The sequence below is a fragment of the Pipra filicauda genome, unplaced genomic scaffold (assembly GCF_003945595.2).
Source record: "Pipra filicauda isolate LSUMZ 115617 unplaced genomic scaffold, ASM394559v2 scaffold84_size4826128_pilon, whole genome shotgun sequence".
NCBI classification, from domain to species: domain Eukaryota; kingdom Metazoa; phylum Chordata; class Aves; order Passeriformes; family Pipridae; genus Pipra; species Pipra filicauda.
Genome location: NW_024105031.1, coordinates 887,018 through 908,062, shown reverse-complemented (window position 1 = coordinate 908,062; position 21,045 = coordinate 887,018). Strand labels below are relative to the sequence as shown.

At 36.6% G+C, this 21,045-nt stretch overlaps 1 protein-coding gene across 4 annotated transcripts in view; it reads right to left on the bottom strand.

Annotated features, from left to right (window-relative positions):
• Positions 1-21,045, bottom strand: part of ZNF385D (zinc finger protein 385D) — a 413,250-nt gene that overhangs the window by 134,182 nt on the left and 258,023 nt on the right. For all 4 annotated transcript variants that reach the window (XM_039390611.1, XM_027744900.2, XM_027744902.2 and 1 more), the window contains one exon: positions 990-1,132. In XM_039390611.1, coding sequence (XP_039246545.1) covers positions 990-1,132 — 143 coding nt within the window. The remainder of the gene's footprint in view (positions 1-989; positions 1,133-21,045) is intronic.

The window sequence follows — 21,045 nt, the reverse complement described above, 5'->3', positions numbered from 1 at the left end:
CTAGAATACCCATTCTAGTTCTTTTAGAACTTAATTACCATGATTAAGATTAAGATTTCTGCACATCAATTAGAATTGTTTTGGTATGACAAATTCCAATCCCTTTGTGTCTCTCAAAGTAGGTAAGCACACATGTTCTTAAGGTTTTTTTTTTTCTATATCTAGTATATGTAAATAAGGAAAAAAAATTCTAAGAGTACATAAAATTAAAAAGGGGCATAATTCTATAAAGTCAAAATTTACATAAAACCAACCTAGGTTTTTTTTTTCTTTTAGAGTATTAATTATCTCAGACAGAAACAGGAAAATTGAAACATTCATGACATATGTCAGCATCATAATTAAAATACTTAAGGATGAACAAGATTCCTATCATCATACCTAGCATGACTAAGTAAAAAAAAATATTAAAGAGAAATATATTCTAAGATAGATTTAAACCTAGGACTTGAGAAATAACCTATCTTAACCTGAAAAAAATACCCTGGATTGTTTCTCATTGAATACCTCAAATACCAGCTAACACTGTTCTCATTCTTACTTTAATTGCCCTGACAGCATTTGCTTTTGTAGCCCCTGTAAATTCTTAGTATTTCTCAGGAATGCTGTTGGAGATGAGATGTAGAATACCATCACTCTGAAACTTTCACTCTCTGAGAGTTGCAGCAAACTGTAAGTTAGCAAAACTCTTCACGTCCTAAATTACAGTGGGAAACTCACAAGCCCTGGGAATGAATACGACCTGAAACTTTTTTGAGTGTCACTTGGGATCATATAATTTTTTCCTCCTACATTACTTCTGACTAACACTCAGGTAGGCTTTAATTTATGGCCTAGCAGTGTGCCTGAAAGAGCTATTTGGCCCTCAGTAAGGGAGAGGATACTCCAGCTTTAATAGAGTACATAAAATTCTACTTTGTGCCCTCTTGAGTCTTCCATGGAAGCTGTGGCTCACTGAGGTGGACCATAACTGTTAGGAGTGTACTTACTGCATTGAAGTTGGGGAAGAGATTGACTGCTGCAGCAGTGTCCAGAGGAAATGGAAGAAACGGTTTAATATCCAGCGATGGCTGCAAAGGTGGTGCAGGAGGACGCACTAGGGCTGGAAGAGCAGGGCTCTGGCATGTGCCACCTGCATGTACAAAGAGACAGAAGGCATTCAGCAAGTACTGTGACTGGGGGGAGGGAAGCTAGTACAAAAAAAACAACATCGAAAAGCCAATATTGGATCAAACAAATACATTTTTATTAGTCCACAAATTACTGCATTACTGAAAAAAGCATAGCTGACTCAGTGACTATTGGTTACAATTCTTTGTCAGTAATTGCTTCAGGTGTCAGTCTATCATTTTAAAAATTAGCTCACAGATCATTTATTTCCATGGATTGTCTAGAACAATAGTCCAGCATACATCTGACGTCCCTTTAGAGCTTCAGCTAGTCTCATTCTCCTATATATAACTTCAGTGCTTCACCCCTACTCTGTTGCTCAACCCTACAAAGGCAGACTACTCCAAAAGAAAAACAACAACTTCAGCTCAGCAAAAGTCATGTCATTTGCAGACTTCTGATTTTTTAATGAAATGCTCGCTCACGAAGCCAACAGCTGCAGTTTCAACATAAACCTCACAAACATGACATACCTTGTCACCTCAACAGTTGATCGATACGAATCTAAAAATCCAGATAATTTCAACAGCCACCAAAATTCTGTTTGTGGGAAGGTACCGATGAAGACTTTCTGCTCTTTGCAAGGGGTGGAGCTCATTCAGACTCTGTGCAGCAGAAAGCTCCTCCCAGCTAACCACCAGCTCTGTGGGAACCTAATGCAAATGAAGAAATCCCTTTGCATACTAATAAGGTGCTACCTGCTTGCAGTGGACCCTATTTTGCCTATTTGTTTGCCCCTTGCCACAAGCTGGAAGGATCCAAACTCATTCTCTCCTTTCAATGTCTCCTATGTTTTGGTGGCACTCCAAAACATCAATTTCCTGTTAATTAAAGACTATTTGGATCCTAGGAAACTGTTAAAATATGCCAGTGTTCTTCTAATCTGAGAGGCAGGCAACAGACTGTAAAAACTTTCTGGTAAGAGTCCAAGAAACAGTAAAAAAAAATGTAAAGGGGAATTTTACCCCACTCCCTGAACAGAGACACAGTCAGACAGATCAACAGAAGGGAGAGATCCAAAATCTATTTCTTTTTTTCCTCTCATACACACAGACACTTCATTAGACAAGTTGCATACATTCTTTAAGAGCCCAAATACAAAGTAGTCAAAATGATATATGGGATCTCTCTGTATTTGGCCAGAAAATCTGCTAACAAGGTTTGTCATTTTATGCATCTAATTGGTGGCTAACAACAGAGGATTTAATTAACCAGTGCAGAAGATCATTTCAAGTTGTGCTTCTAGGTATAAAATCAGTTGGAGCCAAATTCTGAAAGACTGTATTTTTCGCCAACTTTCAATGCCTTCATGAAGCATTTCACTAAGAATCACTGGAAGAAAAACCTTACCCACTAGTAAATTAAAGGTATTGGATTAGGGTTCACTCGAGTCTCATGATAGGTTTTTTCCCCTAGAGTAACTGCCATTTTTGGAGTAATTTCTACATTTACCTGAATGCAAGTATATAAGAAATCGTTCTTTAAATGCAGCAGCTGAGAATATAGGCAACAGAAAAACAGAGGGCAAGCAGCTCTGATTTCCACAGCTCACTAGCATAGAATCGTCAAGGTATTTCATGGTTGCCATTGGTTTCACAATTGCTACATTCCCATGGCATTATTACAAAAACACAGTAAAAATAAGTTTAACAGGTCAGAACGGTGATGAGATAATGTTGAACATGCCAGTCACACCCTTCCTGAATAGAAAAGACCCATAAAGGTATTTTTTTTTTTACACACTAGAAATACTTATTTTTTCTCATGTAAAGCTTTTACAGATCATGTAGTGAAGAAGTCACTCCTATCAAAAAAAAGAATAAGAAGTGTCCAGATTGCACCTGAGATTGTACAGAATCACACAGAAATTTCAAGGTGAGCATTTTCCTGGCAATAGTAAAGAATTTGAAGTTGATTAAACACTTTATAACTCACAAACGCAAACTGAAACTGAACTGAGAAATATCAGCTGTGCTTGGGGATACAGCTCATTGGGTGTATTATCTCAGTGCTATGGAGGAGGGCCTCATAGGTTCAGATTACGTAGAGCAACAGCAGTGGTATTCCATACTTTTCTAGGATACCAAGCCATGAAGGATGAAATATTTCTATTCTGTGATCCTTCCCTCTGGCATGACTCGGCACTCACGCACCTGCTGCTGCCAGCCAGTGCAGCGCAAAGTCATCTGGGGACGAGAACACGCTTTAAATGGAAAAATTCAGCCAGCTCTGCAGGACCTTGGCTGGGACTCAGAGCCTCTGGAACACAGTTTAAAATCTACCACAGTCCTGGCTACAGTGGCACAGAAAATTAGTATGTTCAGGAGCACAGCTGCTCTCTGTTTTTTCAGTAGTGTCAGATATGTCCCTTAATGATGGAGCATGTGAGAGGCATCATGAAATTTGAGGTTTTGCTTGCAAGAAATTCTCTAATGTTTATGGCTGCAAAAATTAGCTTTTATTTCCATTTAACATGCTACATCTAGTTGTAGTCTACAACACAACAGAAAAGCTGAAGCAATGGAAACCATTTTCGTGACTCAGCTTAACTGATGAACCTTTGGGCAACCTTTGAGAATACCAACGTTAACTATTTCCAACCTAATCCATTAGCAGAGTGATGGAGAGGGGTAGAAGCCCACTGGGAAGAGTTCTTGAAGAGCATATACAGATAAATTCCAGGTGTTACTGAACATTGGATCTCAGCGAGGAACCATAATGATTACTTAAGACCCCTTTGGTGTTCTGTATGATAAGCTTCTACACAAAGACCTCTATAGATTTCCCTATGCACAAGGAACACTGCCGATCAACAAAATGAAGACAAAGGTTCAATGTCAGCCTTTTCACAGACTTCCTTCCAGAAAGGTTTGGGTAACATTGACCAACAAAATTAGGATAACATCCCACAACACTGGTGTTTTTTTTCCACAGCCTGTGCTTGATGCTCTGTGTTATTATTACCTGAAGTTCACATAGACAACCTTGTCAAAAACTAGGTGCATGCATGGCCTGACTCAAGATAGTCCCCACCAAAATGTAATTACATTTTATAAGTAGGGTGCTACAATTACTTAAAATGGGAGGTTACTAATGTATTTTCTAATTCCAATGTTACAAGTTACTGATGCCATAGTCTAAACACTAAACTCTAAAGAGAAAAGGGCATCAGATTTTAAACGGGAGGTGAATGTTCAGACATTTGAGAAGTTTATGTTAATAATTTTACCCTAATTTTCTTTGTAGGAAGCACAAGTATAACACAACTTAGAAGATTAATTAGCTCAGCATTTTGACCAAATCTGAAGCAATCATTCGTTTCTTCAATTTTCAGGCAATTTAAAACACAGGCAAGATAATCTCTTGGACAAAGGCAGCAGCAATACATCCAAGGTGTGAGCATACAAGTTTGAAGAAAAGCTCACCACAAATCTTTGCAACTTCCTATATCACATTGAGACAGTTTTTGAGAACTTCCCCAGCATCAACCAAACTGTGTATTTTTACATATGGATGCAGTTCTGTGTCTCCAGCTGGGACTAGACATTTTTCCCTACCCTGGGTAATCTGGGTTGCAATACAATGTTATGTTCTAGGCACAGACAGCCTACATGGTACAAAGCCATGTGTCCAGCATGAGGTTCATGCTCTTGGTGGCAGACCTCAGTCAAGTGGTTCTCCTTCTGAAACCACTGGTGATATGAACTTCATCACCACAACACCTTTCTTGCCTAAACCAAGGGAATATGACAAAAACAGATGAACAGAAGATTCCCGCAAGTTCCACCTCAAGCTGTGCATTTCACAAGAAATTGCCATATTTTATTTGTTTTGAGTCAGAATGTGTATGAATACTTGCGTCCATCCTGTCCCTCCCCCCCATTGTGACTTTAAAAAACATGTTTCACTATGAAATTGAAAATAGATTTTAAAATGAGAAGTCATATCAAAAACAAAGAAACCATGTATCTTAAAAATGCTAAAGTTTTGATCTCAGAGAATTTTTTTGAGGTCACAGTTCTTTACAAAAATTTAACACCTTCTGGCAGAAATTTTGCTTTCAGTGAAATAGCATTTACTGATAAAAAACCTTCCCATGCAAATATTTGTGCCCAGTTCACCTGAAATATTCCTTGGATCAGTTTTAGGTAACAAGTATAAACAGCTGTAAGTACTGACTCTGAAATCTGGATTAAGGGAACCAGAAAGACTGAATACGCACAAAGGAAACAAAAGAAAATGGTGTTAGAGTAAACAGACATGATAGAGCAGGGAGGTTTTTACATACAGGAAAATAAACAGCAAGTTTCCTTAATTTTTTTCAAGGAGATCAAGATCCCTGTTCCTCAAGTTCCCTAATAAACAGCTCAACAATTTGGCTACTGCATATTGCTATATTTTGTAACTTGGCTATACAGAAAGATATGTTACATCTTTTCCTGCATAGTTTTGTCTCATGCACACTCTCATTCCCAATCCTTTTAAACTCAACTGCAGGTCTAGTTTCCAGAAAAGGAATCACAAGATCTATTATCAAATAGTCTCTCCTAAGGAAGAAGCTAGCCCAGATTTTGCAGACACAAAAATGTAGATAATTTTTTGCAATGCATTTGGAACTTAGAGGTATGTAAACTGGGCAGGAACTCCTAAACTAATACCCCATTAATCTAAATCCTTTGCAGTTCTTCTATCACTATTACCACCATAAACACTGAGTGAAAAAGCAAATCTCTGCAGAATTCCATTTTCATTCCTCGTTACTTTGGAATTTTTTCCTTCTGGCCATGTGTACAGCCATTTTGAATACTGCAAAGACACTAAACTACAATTTCCCTTCCTTCCTGGAGTCTGAGTTGGTTTGCAGGGTCATAATATGGTTTCTCTAAGATATGGATATTTCCATGTTTTCCACCCCATCCCACACCTCTCTCAATATTTCCATGATAACTTATTTGAGTTCAAAACAATACTCACATTTTACCTTGGCAGAAGCTCAGAGAACCTTTCAGCTGGTATGACTCAGTGGAGAACCCAGGAAAGCACCACTTAAAAGTTAACTTTTAGGTAGTTTTAAAAGATGACTTCAAAAGATATCGTTAATATTTTTTTATATAGGATCCTAATACCTGACAGTTCACATGCAGCAAGCATTAAAATGTATCCTAGAGAGCCCAAGCCAAACCAGGAGTTTTTCCTAGAAAATTTTCAAGAACACTGACTCAGGTTATTTTAAAACATAAAAGGGAAGAGATACGTGGAGAGCTCATGTTCTAGCTTATAAATGTACATAAACCTACATTTGGATAACTCAACATCAGCTGGAATTTTTAATTCATTATGAATTAAGTTTGTCAGTGGGCCAAAGAAAAGGTATATTTGGAAGCATTTTCTTCAAAAAGACAATAAAGTCACAGGCATTTAAGAATAGTAGGTTAGTGATGTTGAATAATGCTCTTGATGTAAACTATTGGATATCACATTTATGTCTTCAGAGAATTTGATAAAATAGGAAATTTTAAGACATCCAAAACCAAAAGAATAACATTCTTTGAAATATAACAGAGACAATGCAACAAGAATTGTAAATCTGGCTTTTAGGAATTAGTTTAATGTAATCTGTCATAGGGTACTCCCTTTTATCACTGTATGGTAGTCTTCATCTTTTTTAACAGATACTTTTCTTAAAAACTGCTGTATTGTCCCTTTAAAGGTAAATTCAGTTCCATAAAAAGTAGTACTAATGATCTAACCTGACATGGCAAAATGAGCCTCACCTAATCACTAAACTACTTATTTTAATAGGTTACATATTATTCCATATAGACTGAAAGGAGATTAGGTGTAAACAAATGACATTGTGCCTCTGGAGAATTTATTGCTCAGAAAATCTAAGTTCTGAACATTTATAGTGTTAGAACTTAGATCCTTGTACTGGCTTTTGTTTTGTGCGTATTTGGGGTTTGTTTCTTTCTTTTTGTTTTGTTTTTGTTTTTGTTTATTTTTTTTAGAAGGGGAAATCGGGATTTTAAGGTGTTTTTTGGCTTCTACATTGTTCACAGACTTTTTGGAGAGTGCTTTCATTATATAATAATCTCAAAAATATTTTAAAAATTTGGATATCCCCATTTAAACACAATACTGTTACATATAATCCGTCTTAGTTTCAGGAAAAAAAAAAAAAGAAAAAAAAGACTGTATTAAATATTTGAAACCCACTAGAAAAGAAGAGTCCTCAAAAGGGGGCTCCAACCACACCAGTTTTGATGCTGCTGACTCTCCTGAGACAGTCTGAGGGTAAAGTGTGCTGCATGGCCATACAAGTTTTCCTTTCAGAGGTTTTGCTGTTAGTAATGCTAACAGTGGCTAGTAACTTTGAAGAGGATGAATGCAACACTGTCTCAGCTGTGGAGATCTGTGAGTAATTGATTTTTTCAGTTCACTGGCCAAACCAAAAAATAAAGACAATTAGGGAGGAAAAAACCACCATTGTGTCAGATGAAACTTTTCTTTCAACCAAAATGACATCCTATAGTTCCTATTTGGATACTTAACCATTTTTGTTATTTAAATATTGGCAAATTTCAAACATCCAAACCCAAACAGTTCAAAATGACTCATTACAAAAATACTTTCAAATTTCTTTCCATCTTTTCTTCCCTTCCTTTTTTTTTTTTTTTTTTTTTTTTTTTTTTTTTTTTTTTTTTTTTTTTTTTTTTTTTTAAAGTAAACCACTTCCAGTTTGGCACCAGTAAGTACCCACTGTTTATTTTTAGGCAACATTTTTCAATATATCCACTATTCACCTGGAAAGTCTGAATTAGTTCTGGTCATTTGCTGCTATTCAAAGTATTATTTTGTCTAGAGACAGTATTTTTTCTGTGATTCCTCCAAACTGAGCTAGTTTGGAAAAAGAATTATAATTATTATTATTAGTTTTAGAACCCTCTGCACCATAGGGTTTTTTTTAAAGTCTTCTTTCACAGATACTAGAGTTTTGAAAACATTAAATCATATATCCCAATACAAGAATTTTGATTGGAAAATGTACTCCTCTAGATGTACCGGGGAGTATATGTCTCCTTTCATTATATAGAATCCTGTGAAACTACTATCATGATGCTGGACCAGGAAAATGCAGAGACAAATTTTCATGAATACTCTGATATCCATTATTTCCTGTCATTATTTTCTTTATTTTGCTAAACAAACTCAGGTATATACTCCCTTTTTTCTACCTTATTCCCTCCTGTTCCTTTACTATTACTCATGTGCATTACAGACGGGTGGGTCCAGCTTACAATGAAGTCCAGCCTGTTGGAATAGGATTAGCACTGCTCAGCACTGGGCAGACCTTACCCACCTCAGGCCACAGGGACAATAATGTCAACAATATCACTTCTTTCACCCCATATCTAGAATATGCTGTGGACCAAAGAAAACACTGTACCAAATAAAATATTTATTTTTTTTACATAACACCTACTGAAAGACAATGATCCAAACTTCAGTACTTAATACTGTCAAGCAAGGAATTCCTCTAACTCACTATGGGCCACATCTGATATGGATTTTAAATTGCACAAGGGCAGCAACTAAGCTTTTTATTTCAGAAACATGACCTACCTAATTGAGCTCTTCAGAATCCTTTGGGCTTTTACTGCAGTTGTTCAGACAAATTTGGATCTTTTTTTTTCCACTATTGGAAGCTGTTGGATCACTGAAAATAAAATGATCCAAAATGAATGTTCAACTTTCTGTAAAGTTCTGGCTGTTTCTGGTAGAAGGAAGCAATGAGAAATTGTCCAACTTGGCCACCATGCTTATTACCAGCTGCCCATATCAAGTATCAACCTGAGACTGACAGTCATGGCTTCAGAGAACACAAAGTAGAATGCCCACGAACCTTAGCTCTTCTCCCTCTTGAGAATGGAGGAGCTTTTAATTTCCATTTGTCTTACAAAACAAAATCAAATATTAAATACCCAGCAGCCTTATTTTTATCCATGCAATTCCAGTATTAATTCTCAGGACACTTCTACATGGCAAGAGATTATCTGCATTTTTCCGCTAGGAACCTGGGACAGAGAGCATAATTCTCCTGTGCAAAGCTTACACAGGAATCTATGGCAGGCCAAGGACCTGAGCTCTAGGTCCCCAAATTTAGTGCTCTGAGTGCTACAGTATCCTTCTCTGCTTGTAAGATCATAGTGAACTGAATGTACTTTCACTTAGACTTGAGTGATCTCGCAGTAAGCAAAGACAATGTCAAAACCTGTTATTCCTTCCCTGCCATAAATGCTAGAGGGAAGATGAGTTGACCAGTGAGTCCACATCTGCACTATTTTCTTTTGGCAAACTATGTACTCCCAGCTCTATTCTACAGTTCCTTCCCACACTGCTCGTGTTCTATACTACTTCCTACTTTCTTTAGTCAGAAAGTGAATCCAAGGAAGTGAAAATCCTGCCTTGCCTAGAGTGAGCTAGAAATGGATAGAAACATTCCTACCACTATGCAGTAATGCCAGGCATTACTGGCATTAAAATAAAATTACTGGCACTGAAAATAAGAGACAGCTGAAAGGGGACCTCATCAATGTATACAAGTGCCTGAAGGGACGGTGTCAAGAGGATGGAGCCTCCTGTGCTCAGTGGTGCCGAGAAATAGGACATGAGGTAACGGGCAGAAACTGATGCACAGGAAGTGCCACCTGAATGTGAGGAAGAACTTCTTCACTGTGCAGGTGATCGAGCACTGGAACAGATTTAGAGAGATTGTGGAGTCTCCCTCAGTAGAGATATTCAGGAACCATCTGGATGCAATCCTGTGTGATGTGCTCTAGGATGACCCTGTTTGGGCAGGGAGGTTGGGTGGGTTGCAGCCTCTACTGGAGACATATTAGATCTTATTAGATCAGGTCCAGCAAAAATGTTTCTACAAACCAAATGGATCTAAACACTGAATGACTGGGAGGAAGCTGCTGAAAGGCATTAAGACTTATCCCAGTGTTCTCTCCCAAGGTTACAGTCTCTCAGCAGATTCTGACCACAAAGACTTAAAAAAACTCCACCATAAACAAATAAATTAAGCAAAAATACAAGCCTCAGCCAAGTATTATAAAAATCACATAAATTTTAAAGCTTTACACTTTTTGACATTTAAAAAGTCTTTGACCTGGCATATTCTATAGTTGGATTTTTCTGATGTTTTTATAAAGGTCATGTTTATGGTATAATGAGCACAGATTTCCAAGGGTTATTAGTCAGAAGAACATTGTATTGCAAACAGATTTGCAAGGAATTTTTAGGTTTTATGATGAATATATTAGCAGTTTTAAAAGTGCCATTTTTCAAAAGCATGCCTGGGAAAGAAATAACAATTAACTTCTCATATCTTCACTTTAAATGAAACAAGCATACAACTGAGACAAATATATAATTAATATCATGAAATGGACACACTCCACTAATAAACTCTATAAAGATAGTGCTGTGCAACGATGCATCTTCTTTAGCACTAATAATGCCATTTAGAGTTAATAATTCACTGGAAAGTGTTTTTACACATTTGTAATTGTATAGTGCAAGAGTAAGTGGAACTTAATGCCAACAGTTATTGTACATTTCCAGAGTATCACTTCACTTCTCTGGTAGCTGTCAAACCTCTGTTGCTTTACTGAATAACAGGTAGAACAACTTTGGAAAGTGATTGAGTTAGGACAAGGACGGCAGAATCCAAGCAAAAGGAGCAAGGTCTGCCCTGGTCAAAGTTAGCTCCACAGAGAGAGTGCAAGGGAAGGAAGGAAGGAGAGAGGTGCATTGAGAGTCTATGGTTTTGTAGCTACACTTGGCTGTTGGACTTACACGTAGCACACAATGATGGACATGAAAATACCTGTCAATCTATGCCAGCATTGCACAGTCTGGACCATGATCCCCTTCTGGATTAACCACACAGAAATGCATACATGGGCCAGACTATGTACATGCATATGACAAAAATGCATATTATTAAAATAAAACCATATTTTTCTTTTTTCTTTCCTATGTGTAAAGACATAAATGCTTGCACAATACATCAGAAACTATCACAGTCTCAAAAATTTTGATTCACAAAATGCCCTGGACATAAAGCACTTTTCAGTTCATGGTGGCTTGAACGATACTTGTTAAGATAAATTATACATCATATCATCATTTTTCCTGTATGCATTCCTAAATTAAAAACACATCAACTTATTTGGATCAGGAACTTTTCCCACCAATGAAAAATCTTAATTCCCACTTTGAATGAAATATATGAAGTCCTTAAAGAAAACTAAACCAAAACAGAAATCATTCTTTCTCAGGAGGTAAAACCAGAAGAAAATCTATTTGATCATGTGGCCCAAGTGTCTCTAAACCCCAACCTATTACTTGTCATAAAACTTCTACTGTACTTTAATGAAATGAAACCAGCTCAGTCCTCAGGAGGCAGAGCTGTTTGTGCGAAAAGCAAGAGCCTGAGGCTTTGTGACCAAGACTTTCTGGAAAAAGAAGTTTGTGCAAACCTGAAGTTATCCTACCAGGCAACCCATGCTTTTTGTTGAGAAGCAAAGAAAAAATAGACAGTGTTTGGCAGTCTGCTGTCCCCACAGAGACAGTGAAAGAGAGAGATAAAATGTTTAGTTAACTGTTAAGTTTGAACCTTACTAGAACAGAATTTTATGCCATCTCAAAGCACACATGCACTGTGTACAGAAATGACTATAGTCTGGATTTGCATCAGCAGGCAATTAAAAAAACATAAGTAAAAAAGAGCACTATTTATAGTCTGCAGACAGAAAAATCTCTCTATCTTCTGTTAAGTACTACCTGAGTACTTGATGATTAGATTAGACTCAGTCCCTTCAGCATTAAGCAGTGGAGATCAGCTTACATCACTGTCTTAGTGGAGATGTGAAATCCAATGATGTTTTCTTGCCCCATTGCTGAAAATTTCAGATTAATTACAGCTATTGCTGCAGACAAAAGCATGCACACTAACAAAATAACAGGCTTCCAGCATGAAGAGGTGAGGAATTCACCAGGAATTTGAAGATCCTCACTGACTTGCTTAGAACCTTTTTGCTATACTGATCAACTGTTTGGCCATTCTTCATCTGTCTGACAAAAACTAGGGATGCAAATATTTAGCAGTTCTGGACTGTAGTACAGAGTTTTGAGTTCAGCAAGGGATCAACAATGAAAGGAGAGCGGGTGTTGATAGAGTATAAAACCCTGAAGATGATGCTAAGAAAAAGAATGGAAATAAAAGAATGGGATGCTGGAAATCAGTGGGAGAAATTTGAACATTGGCCAGAATCAATTAAACTGTTGTCCTATAGAAATTCTATATCCAGTCACAAATTTATTTTTAATAACATTTAAATAGGACTTATTATAACATTCTTAAATAGTAATAGTTATGCAACTCTATTGTATCTACAAAATACATCTTTGCCAAACATCATTTACTGCAATCACATGCTGCTCTTGTGCAATTCAATTTTTTTTTTCTTTTTAAGCAGAGATAAATATGTGTCACATGATAAGCTGGAAAAAAGTTTCTAGGTAATAATTCACACCTAATGAATAAATGTTTTTATTTCCATCAATATGCTGTGGGATTGTGCTTCCATATGCACAGTTGCAAACAAGAAAATAGCTACTCTATAAACCAGTAAGTCTCTATATGCAAGAAGTGTAAGCGAAAAGCAAGCAAACAAACAAACAACAACAAAAAACAAACAAACAAAAAATCCCAAACCACAACATTATGCAATATTAATTATAAAGGTACATAAGAACATTTCATTAATACTAGTGAAATAAATATTGCTTTTTCTATCTATGACAAAGATCACATGAATATATTTTGTATAGTGCTCTGTAAGAGCATTGCCCCACATATAATAACGTTGTGGAGTTGAACTCCCTACAAATCAGAGTAATGAAAGACTGTGGTCCTGCAAAATTGTATAGCACAATGAGCTCCTCCCAGTGTCTATGGTGGCATACTGAAGCATCCGAGTGCAGAAACATCAATATCTGGTTCTTGGTGAGACTCCAAAAGAAATCATATTTGATTAATATTTTAGGCGGATAAAAAGAAAAAAAAAAAGTACAAATTCCAAAGGCATGAAATAATAGAGTTCAACTGGCTCCCTGAAGATCTACATGCTCCACTGCACAAACAGGCTACCTTCATTCTCACAAACAGATCCCAGCCATGACCCTTCTGCAACACAGGAAACATGACAAAAGAGACTATATTGAATTCACTTATATAAAACTGTTTCTTTGTTCTCTGTCATAAAGGACCAGTTTGAAGTCATATTTTATGCCAGTAAGAAATAATAATCCTGTCTCCTTTGAATCAGGCTTTGGGGTTGCACATGCCACTGCAATCACAAAGTTAGGAATAACTAATCATAACTATTTTTCTATGCAATTTTGGCTGATGCTTTGCTAAGATGCAATTGCTTGTGGAGAAGGAGAGAAAACACAGTAAAAATTTAAGGGTTTTTCTGTGTAGCAAAGTTCTGTCACAATTTGTCTTCTGTGCAGATCTATATGTAGATCTCACCTATATATGTGTAAAAAAGTCTTTTTAAAAGTTTCAAAGACTGGTACTGAAGCCTGCTTTGTAAGTCCTCAGTGCCTCAGGGAAATGTCCCAGTAGTTTGGCTGTTGACTGACTGAGGACACTTGCACAATAATCCCATTTTGGAGCAGTTTAGATTTTTGTAAATATGTATTCACTTCACGAAGGAATTTAGCTTGGGTTTCCAGACGCTACAAAAATCCCTTGACCTCAGGGCTAGTGTTTTTCTGGGGAAGTGAATACATTCTTTTACTGTGGAGAAGTTCTAACAAAATGGCTATTTATAAAAAAGGGCTATGGAAACTTCAATTTTGGCAAGCTTACACCTGATGGAGCTGATTTAGGCAAATGCTCTGAGAGTTGGAATACATGGCAGTTAGTAGGTTGACTGTCCTCTTGATACTTGCGAAAATGCTGGCAGTTCCATTTTTTAAATCTCTATGTAGAACACGCCTATAATTTTAAAAAAGTTTTTCAAGGAAGTAAAATTTTCTCCTGTTACTCTCTATAGGTGAAAAACACTACTGCCTTTGCAGACAATACACAAAGGACAAAAGAAATTTTTGTCCTATTTTCCAGAAACACAGGCACGTCAAGCCTAATTTATCTAATCCATGACATGTTGGATGCTTCAGGCTTCATCTACGGAAATAGATAAAGGCTTGTCCTCCACAGATTTAATGAATGGGAATCCCTGCCCCTGGCTAATATAAACTGTGCTTGTTCGTGGATAATTCTATCGATTACAATCCCATTACATTTACACAAGTACATATAAGAGTTTTCTGTAAAGCAGTACAAACTATTGGCTAAAAGATGCAAACTTAACCCAATAATATTGGGTTATTCATATTTCTTTAAGCTGTATGAAGATAGTTATGATTTTCAGCTTTTGAGTATCCTATCCAGGTGTTCCTTCTTACTTCAATTATTTCATGATAAATCCACATTATTATTCACTCCACTCGAAGCTTTTTGCTCATGCAAAAAGCAGAGAAGTTTTTATATGTTCTGACACAGATTTTGCTACAAGATTTCCCGTGTCGACCATAGAGCTTGTAGTCGTAAACAGAAAGTTCAGGCTGATGTCCTCTGTATCCTGGTTACCATTTGATATGGGCAAATTTCTAAAAGAAAAAACAAAACAAAACAAACTAACAAAAACTTCCCAGTGAAAACCACCCCCTGCAGGAGTATAGAAGGTGGCAAGGAATGGTCCGCATACTAATGTGCAGATTTCACTGCTGGCTAGGGATAGCAAGTCACGGTTGAAGGGACAAATACTATTCATCTGCAATTTTACAGAGGTCAGGAACAGCCTGAAACCATCTCTAAAGAAAAAGAAATATGATAAAAACCCAAGTAGTAGTACCTTTCCTGGTCTGCTCATCAGTCAGCCTAGCTACGTTCTGGTCCTCTATCAAGGCATCTTAAAATTTTACAGCCCCCATCCCAGGAATCACACCCAGGAAAGTGATATAAAACATTTAAGTAACTCTTTAGGTAGCTCCATTCTTGCTCATACAATCTCACCCTGCTCAAAATATTTACTTATAACCCTACATAGCTATTAATATTTCACTTTGTGTGTATCACAAACTCAGGTTAGACATGCACTGATTTTGCCTTCACAATTATTAATGGTCAGCATTAATATTAATATTCAGCATTTCTTGAACTAAATGTAAATCTAGAAACAGGTCTAGTTTAAAAACAACATACCTCAAAAATTTCAGTTCATTCTATTCAAAGACTAATTTTTATCTACCTCCTTCCTAAGGTGCTCAAAAAAATCAAGCCTTGGGCACAATACACTAAAACTCACTCTACATGAAAAAAAAAAGCCTCAGTTGACATATTTTATTTTCTTTTTAGGGCTTTCTCTGATAGAAAGGCAAAATAAAAAGGAAGAAATAACTTTGATTCTGTTGCATTACACAGTTATTTGAGAGATACTAAAGGAAATGGGGTTTTTGAAAGGCATTTCTACCAGCCATTGCAACCATGACACAATAGAATAGAGGACCAAGAAAAGAAAAATTCCTGTGCAGACTTTTCTGATAATCCACGTAGATCAGAAGGATCAGGATCATGTATCTTCATAATGCTAAGTCTATCTATTATAATTCCAGATGTTATTGGGTATGCTACATATATATGTTTGTTCTGACCCATGTTAAGTCATTGTATTTCCTTGCTTGAACTATTCAGAGTGAAGACCTAATCATCATTTGACTTCTTTGCATCACATTATTTTATATGTTCCTAATATTTTTGTTACTTTTTCACACTAAAATAGAAAAGTAATCCCCTCAATTTAGGCAACAGACATTTATCTAATTGAATTGCACACCAAGTGCTTCAAGTAATTTCTCAGTATGCTTTTATTACTCGAGTTGAGTAAGTCACTCCCTCTACAAAACCTAACACTCTGAATTTTAATTAATTATGGTATGTTAATCTGATCAGAAGAACCTTACAAAATCTGACAAGATAGGAGGACAATGCAAGTGTAGAGAGCCTTCTATGGAACTATGTGTTGACAAGTTGAATCCCTCCTCCCATCCTCCCACTCTACTGCTAAGGAGTGAAGGAAACCTCACATACTGTAATCATCTTTGCTTTCCATAAAAGGTAATCTTACAATACATTTCCAAGCAAATGAAACTATATTAAACCAGTGAAGTGAGCCAACCAATTGTCATATTGCTATAGAAATGCAAGGATTTGCTAAACCACAGACAAACCTCAGTCCTACAAATACTTTTGCACATATTTATCTATTCCAATTCCTCACATCAGTGAAACAATATGAGGAAAAGTTAATTATTTTTTAATTTATGCATGCAGAATTGGGGTCCATCTCTTACTTACATAATTCTATCTGATTAAACTTTCTAAATGTTCCATAACAATGGGTTTTAAACAAAGAGAATTGCTATTCTATTCAAAAGGAATAAAAAATTTACCAAGGGTGCTCAATTTGAAGGATGAATCAAAACTCCAAATACTTGACCTACATCACCATATACAGGGGAATTCATTTGCATAATCCAGGATTTGGCACTACTTTCTTTAAAAACAAAACAAACCCACAAAATACCAAGATACATCACATGAGAAATGCATGATTAAACTATAAACATCAGATGAAAATGAAGATACTCTAAACATATTGTCAAAGATGGACAAAGACTTCCATCTCTTCTTTCTGATATCACATCATTAAAAAAATTAGGATGATTCCAGCAACAAGAACATATTTCTTGCATCTAGAAATTGCATTAAAAAACTCTCATAATCTTACTGAAAAAAGACGGTGTGCTGAGAAAAGAGGCCTATCTCCCCATATAATTCCAGTAGCTTAAGGTGAGTTACACTGGGTATTAGTTTGAGCTGTAATACTAAAGGACAACTATTGCAGTGCACTGAATCTGTTTAATTAGACGTATCAATTCAAGTAATGAGGCAATTTTGCATGCAAGCTTCTAAGAAACCTGAAACCAAACACAGCTTGCCTGTATAAGGGTTGCATTCCAAAGCTTAACCTCAAGCCAATTTTCCAGATCTAGAGTTGCAACTAAGCAGAGATCACCTGATTCACAGCAGAGTGTTTTGGGTGTGTTAATCTGAAACACTGAGAAAATTTCAGCAATGTGGGCCAAACCATGACAAAATTTAAGATATGCACATCCTTCTTCAGCCTCAGTCCCCTGATGCCAGCACAGTCCTCGTGTCTTATGTATCTGCATTAGTCTGGGACCTTACAGTTTCTGCTCCTCTAAGTCGTACACAAGATATCTGTAGCTTCACAGATCTGTTGCCTTTGCTTATGCATTGCAGGAAGATTTGATTTATCATCTGAGAAAAGACTCCGCAAACCTGTATTTCTGGCTACTCTGTTTCACTTGAACTTGGGGAGAATATGTGGTAATCTTGTCTAAATATAGATAAAATTTAAATGGGGAGTGATAGGATTTCTTTGTTACACTCTTTAGACAGCTAAATTATACTTAAGATACACTGAGAAGTACACAGCTGTTTCATGTTGCTATGTAGATTCTGTTGTTACCACATGCGAAGAAAAATCACATTCTATTTCTCGCTTAACTGACCATTTAAGTTCACAGAAAGCATCAAATTACTCAGGTGCTCAGCTACGAGTATTTGCAGTTCCAAAAGTACGAAAAGTAAAATGAATCTCTATGTCCAAGGTTAATCCTCCAGTGTATTAACTCTTACAAAGTTCTTAAAGTTGCATGTAGAAGAACATTGCAGCAGGAACACAAAAGAAAGCAATGAAGAGTTCACATTTAGGTAGCCCTATTGTTTGACATATTTTTGTAGAGCTTTGCCAAGATCAAGCATGGCCACGTTACTAAATTGGTAAACTCAGACTATCAAGACTGATGGAAACCCAAGAACAGCAAAATGAGACTGAGAAAATATAATTCAGTGTCTGATAACTTGAAGTGAACAGACCACTTGCTCTTGCAAGTATAATCTGAGAATTTGGCTCCCATCAGAATATGCCTTTCTTGAATCAATAAGACCCTTCAGTGTTTCCCTACAACTTCCTCTGAAGCTGCAAGTTGGTTTTAGCCCAATTAAAAACAAACAAACAGACAACAAAACCCCAACAAAAACCAAACAAAACCCAATAAAATAAAAACAAGCAAACAAACAAAAAAGATTATGACTAGAAAGTCCCTTGTGTTAGGTTTGTCACCTCCCATGATTTCAGGATTCTTCCTGCTCTTTGAAAGCTAGGAAAAAAAACATGTAAAGCAGTAGATGTGCATACACACCCAAGGGGAGTAGAAACTCTTTAATCTTTTTTTTTCATGGAAATCTATGTTTGAGAATATTTTTTAAATTATTGCTCTTGCTCTAACAGCATGGGCAATGGCCTCTTATCAGACATGATTTAGTGTAAGATTTTGTCTCTTTCCCCCTAAAATTCACTGTAAATTTCAAATTTGCTATTTATTATTACAATATAATGCTTTTTGGGCTTTCCAAAATGACACATTCAAAAGCCAAACTGACATTCTAATTACAAATTACAGTTTCCTTGTCACTAGAAACTATTATCCATATACAATTTTAATACATGTCCATTCAGTAGCTCCAGACACACAACTGCAAATGTTAAAATCTTGCAGACTAGAAATGAGCTTCTCCCACATGCAGCTTTTTCTGGCTGAGCTACAAACCCACAGAAACGATAGCTTGGTATGATTTGTGGTCACAAACTTTAACAGAGCTGTATGAGATGATGCTCTAAGAAAAATGTTAAGCCTCCTCTGCTAGCGGGGGAGGATGGGGTGGGGCAGAGGTGGGGGAGGTAGAGAAGGAACCTCAGATTTTCCTTACTGCTGTTCTTCTGCTTAACTAGTGTAGAATCTGTTAACTGAAGGAGAATCACTGTAAACTACTAAACTATTCATTGAATTGTCCCGATCTTTTTAATAATATTGCCAAAAATGTACCTTAATGAGACAAAAACGTCGTCCCAGTCCAACAAGTCACTGGAGAGGTTGCCCTCTGGAAACTAAATAGAACTTAAATAGGACTACTGTGAATTAAGAGATACTCTACATAACTTGTACATAACCACAAAAGCTTGCAAGCCACCATCCTATATGCAGAGATGAATTTCTTGCTAATGTAAACCTTACATGGACAGTCATGGTAGCTTTAAGGTTTTTTGGTTGTGGTTTTTTTAGTTGATTGTTGTTGTTGTTGCTGCTTAGAGGGGGTAGTTTGGTTTTGTATTTTTAAAAAGGAATGAGAATTGCTATGGGCTCTGGAGTGCATGGAACAAAAAAGTTCAGTTGACTTAAGACTCATATTATTCAGCATAGACAATTTGGTCATGGAAATTAATAAGAGCAGTAATGACTATATTTGCAGTGGAGAGCTGTTTGTCAGTTTATAGAAAAGAAGTTCATGGTTTTAAACCACTTCCTGAAAAACAACAAAAAAAATGAGGGTAACTTTCATTGTCTATTGATTCCTGAGCCGTTCTATAGAAACCATCAAAGCTCAGGTGACAAGGCAACTGATGGATTCTTCTCTGGCTGGTGTGCAGAGCTCCTCTGGCATGGTAAGACCTGCAGCACTGCATTCCCTCCTGCAGATGCATCTTCCCATAAGTGGGACTCTTCACACAAGGCCAATGCAATTCAAATTATTCAACTTATCCAACTGCCCAAGCTCATATTTCCATCACATTCAGTGCCCCTTCTCACAAAGATACACAGAACAACTGTTGAACAGGATCTGCAACTCAAATGGATAAATGCTTCCTCCCATACTTCCAAGCATGGTGACCATGCTGCTGGGCATATCAGTGCCCTCCACCGCCAGACCTGCTGCCCAGCTGGCTGCCAAAGTTTGACTGCACTGTCTATGATCAATTTAAGATTTTAAAGAGCATTTAATTCTCATTTGAAATTATTGGAGATATTAAATATAACTGTTACAAATTATTTGACAGTTACCTTAATTAGAATAGGTCTAGTTTAATATTTCCAGCACAGATGAAACACCTACTTTACTGGGGGATATGGAAGTTTCTCAGTATGTTAGGTCTAGTAAATGAAATTGAGTTCAAGCAAATCTATTAGCACAGTCCAACACTTTCCACAGCTCATTACAAATAATAATTACTTTCTGAAAACTTCCTCCTTCACTCTGAAGAACAGATCTGACTCAGTAGAAACAGTATCAGTGAGGAAAGCTCAATTTTGGATGAAAGATTCTTGAACTAGCAAGAGCTTTTTTTTTTTGTACCTGTTAGCAGTTGCCATACATCCAGTATATCAACAGATTTCAAAAGCTGCCCAACTTCTTTCAGACAAATCATCAATATTACCACCAAAATCAGCTCTCTACATTATTTAGTAGAACTGAAGTTGGCTACATAGATAGACAAACCTGTAAAACTGGAAATATGCACATCACAGGCACCTTGCAAAGATTTCTTAAAAGATTAACTTATTTATTACTGTAAATATTCTCTAACAGCATTAGCCATCTGTTACTGTGAGCTTCTAGAAGGGTCTAATAATTTAGAATTACCATTATTTCTTCTTATATTTGTTATTTGGAAGATATTAGCTCAGCTGGAGTCTCTCAAACAGATATTTGATACAAAATATTCATAATTCATTTGATTATATATTAAGGTCAGATGGCAATATTTCTGTTTCCAGATGAATCTAAAGTGAGTTTTGTATTTCTGAAAA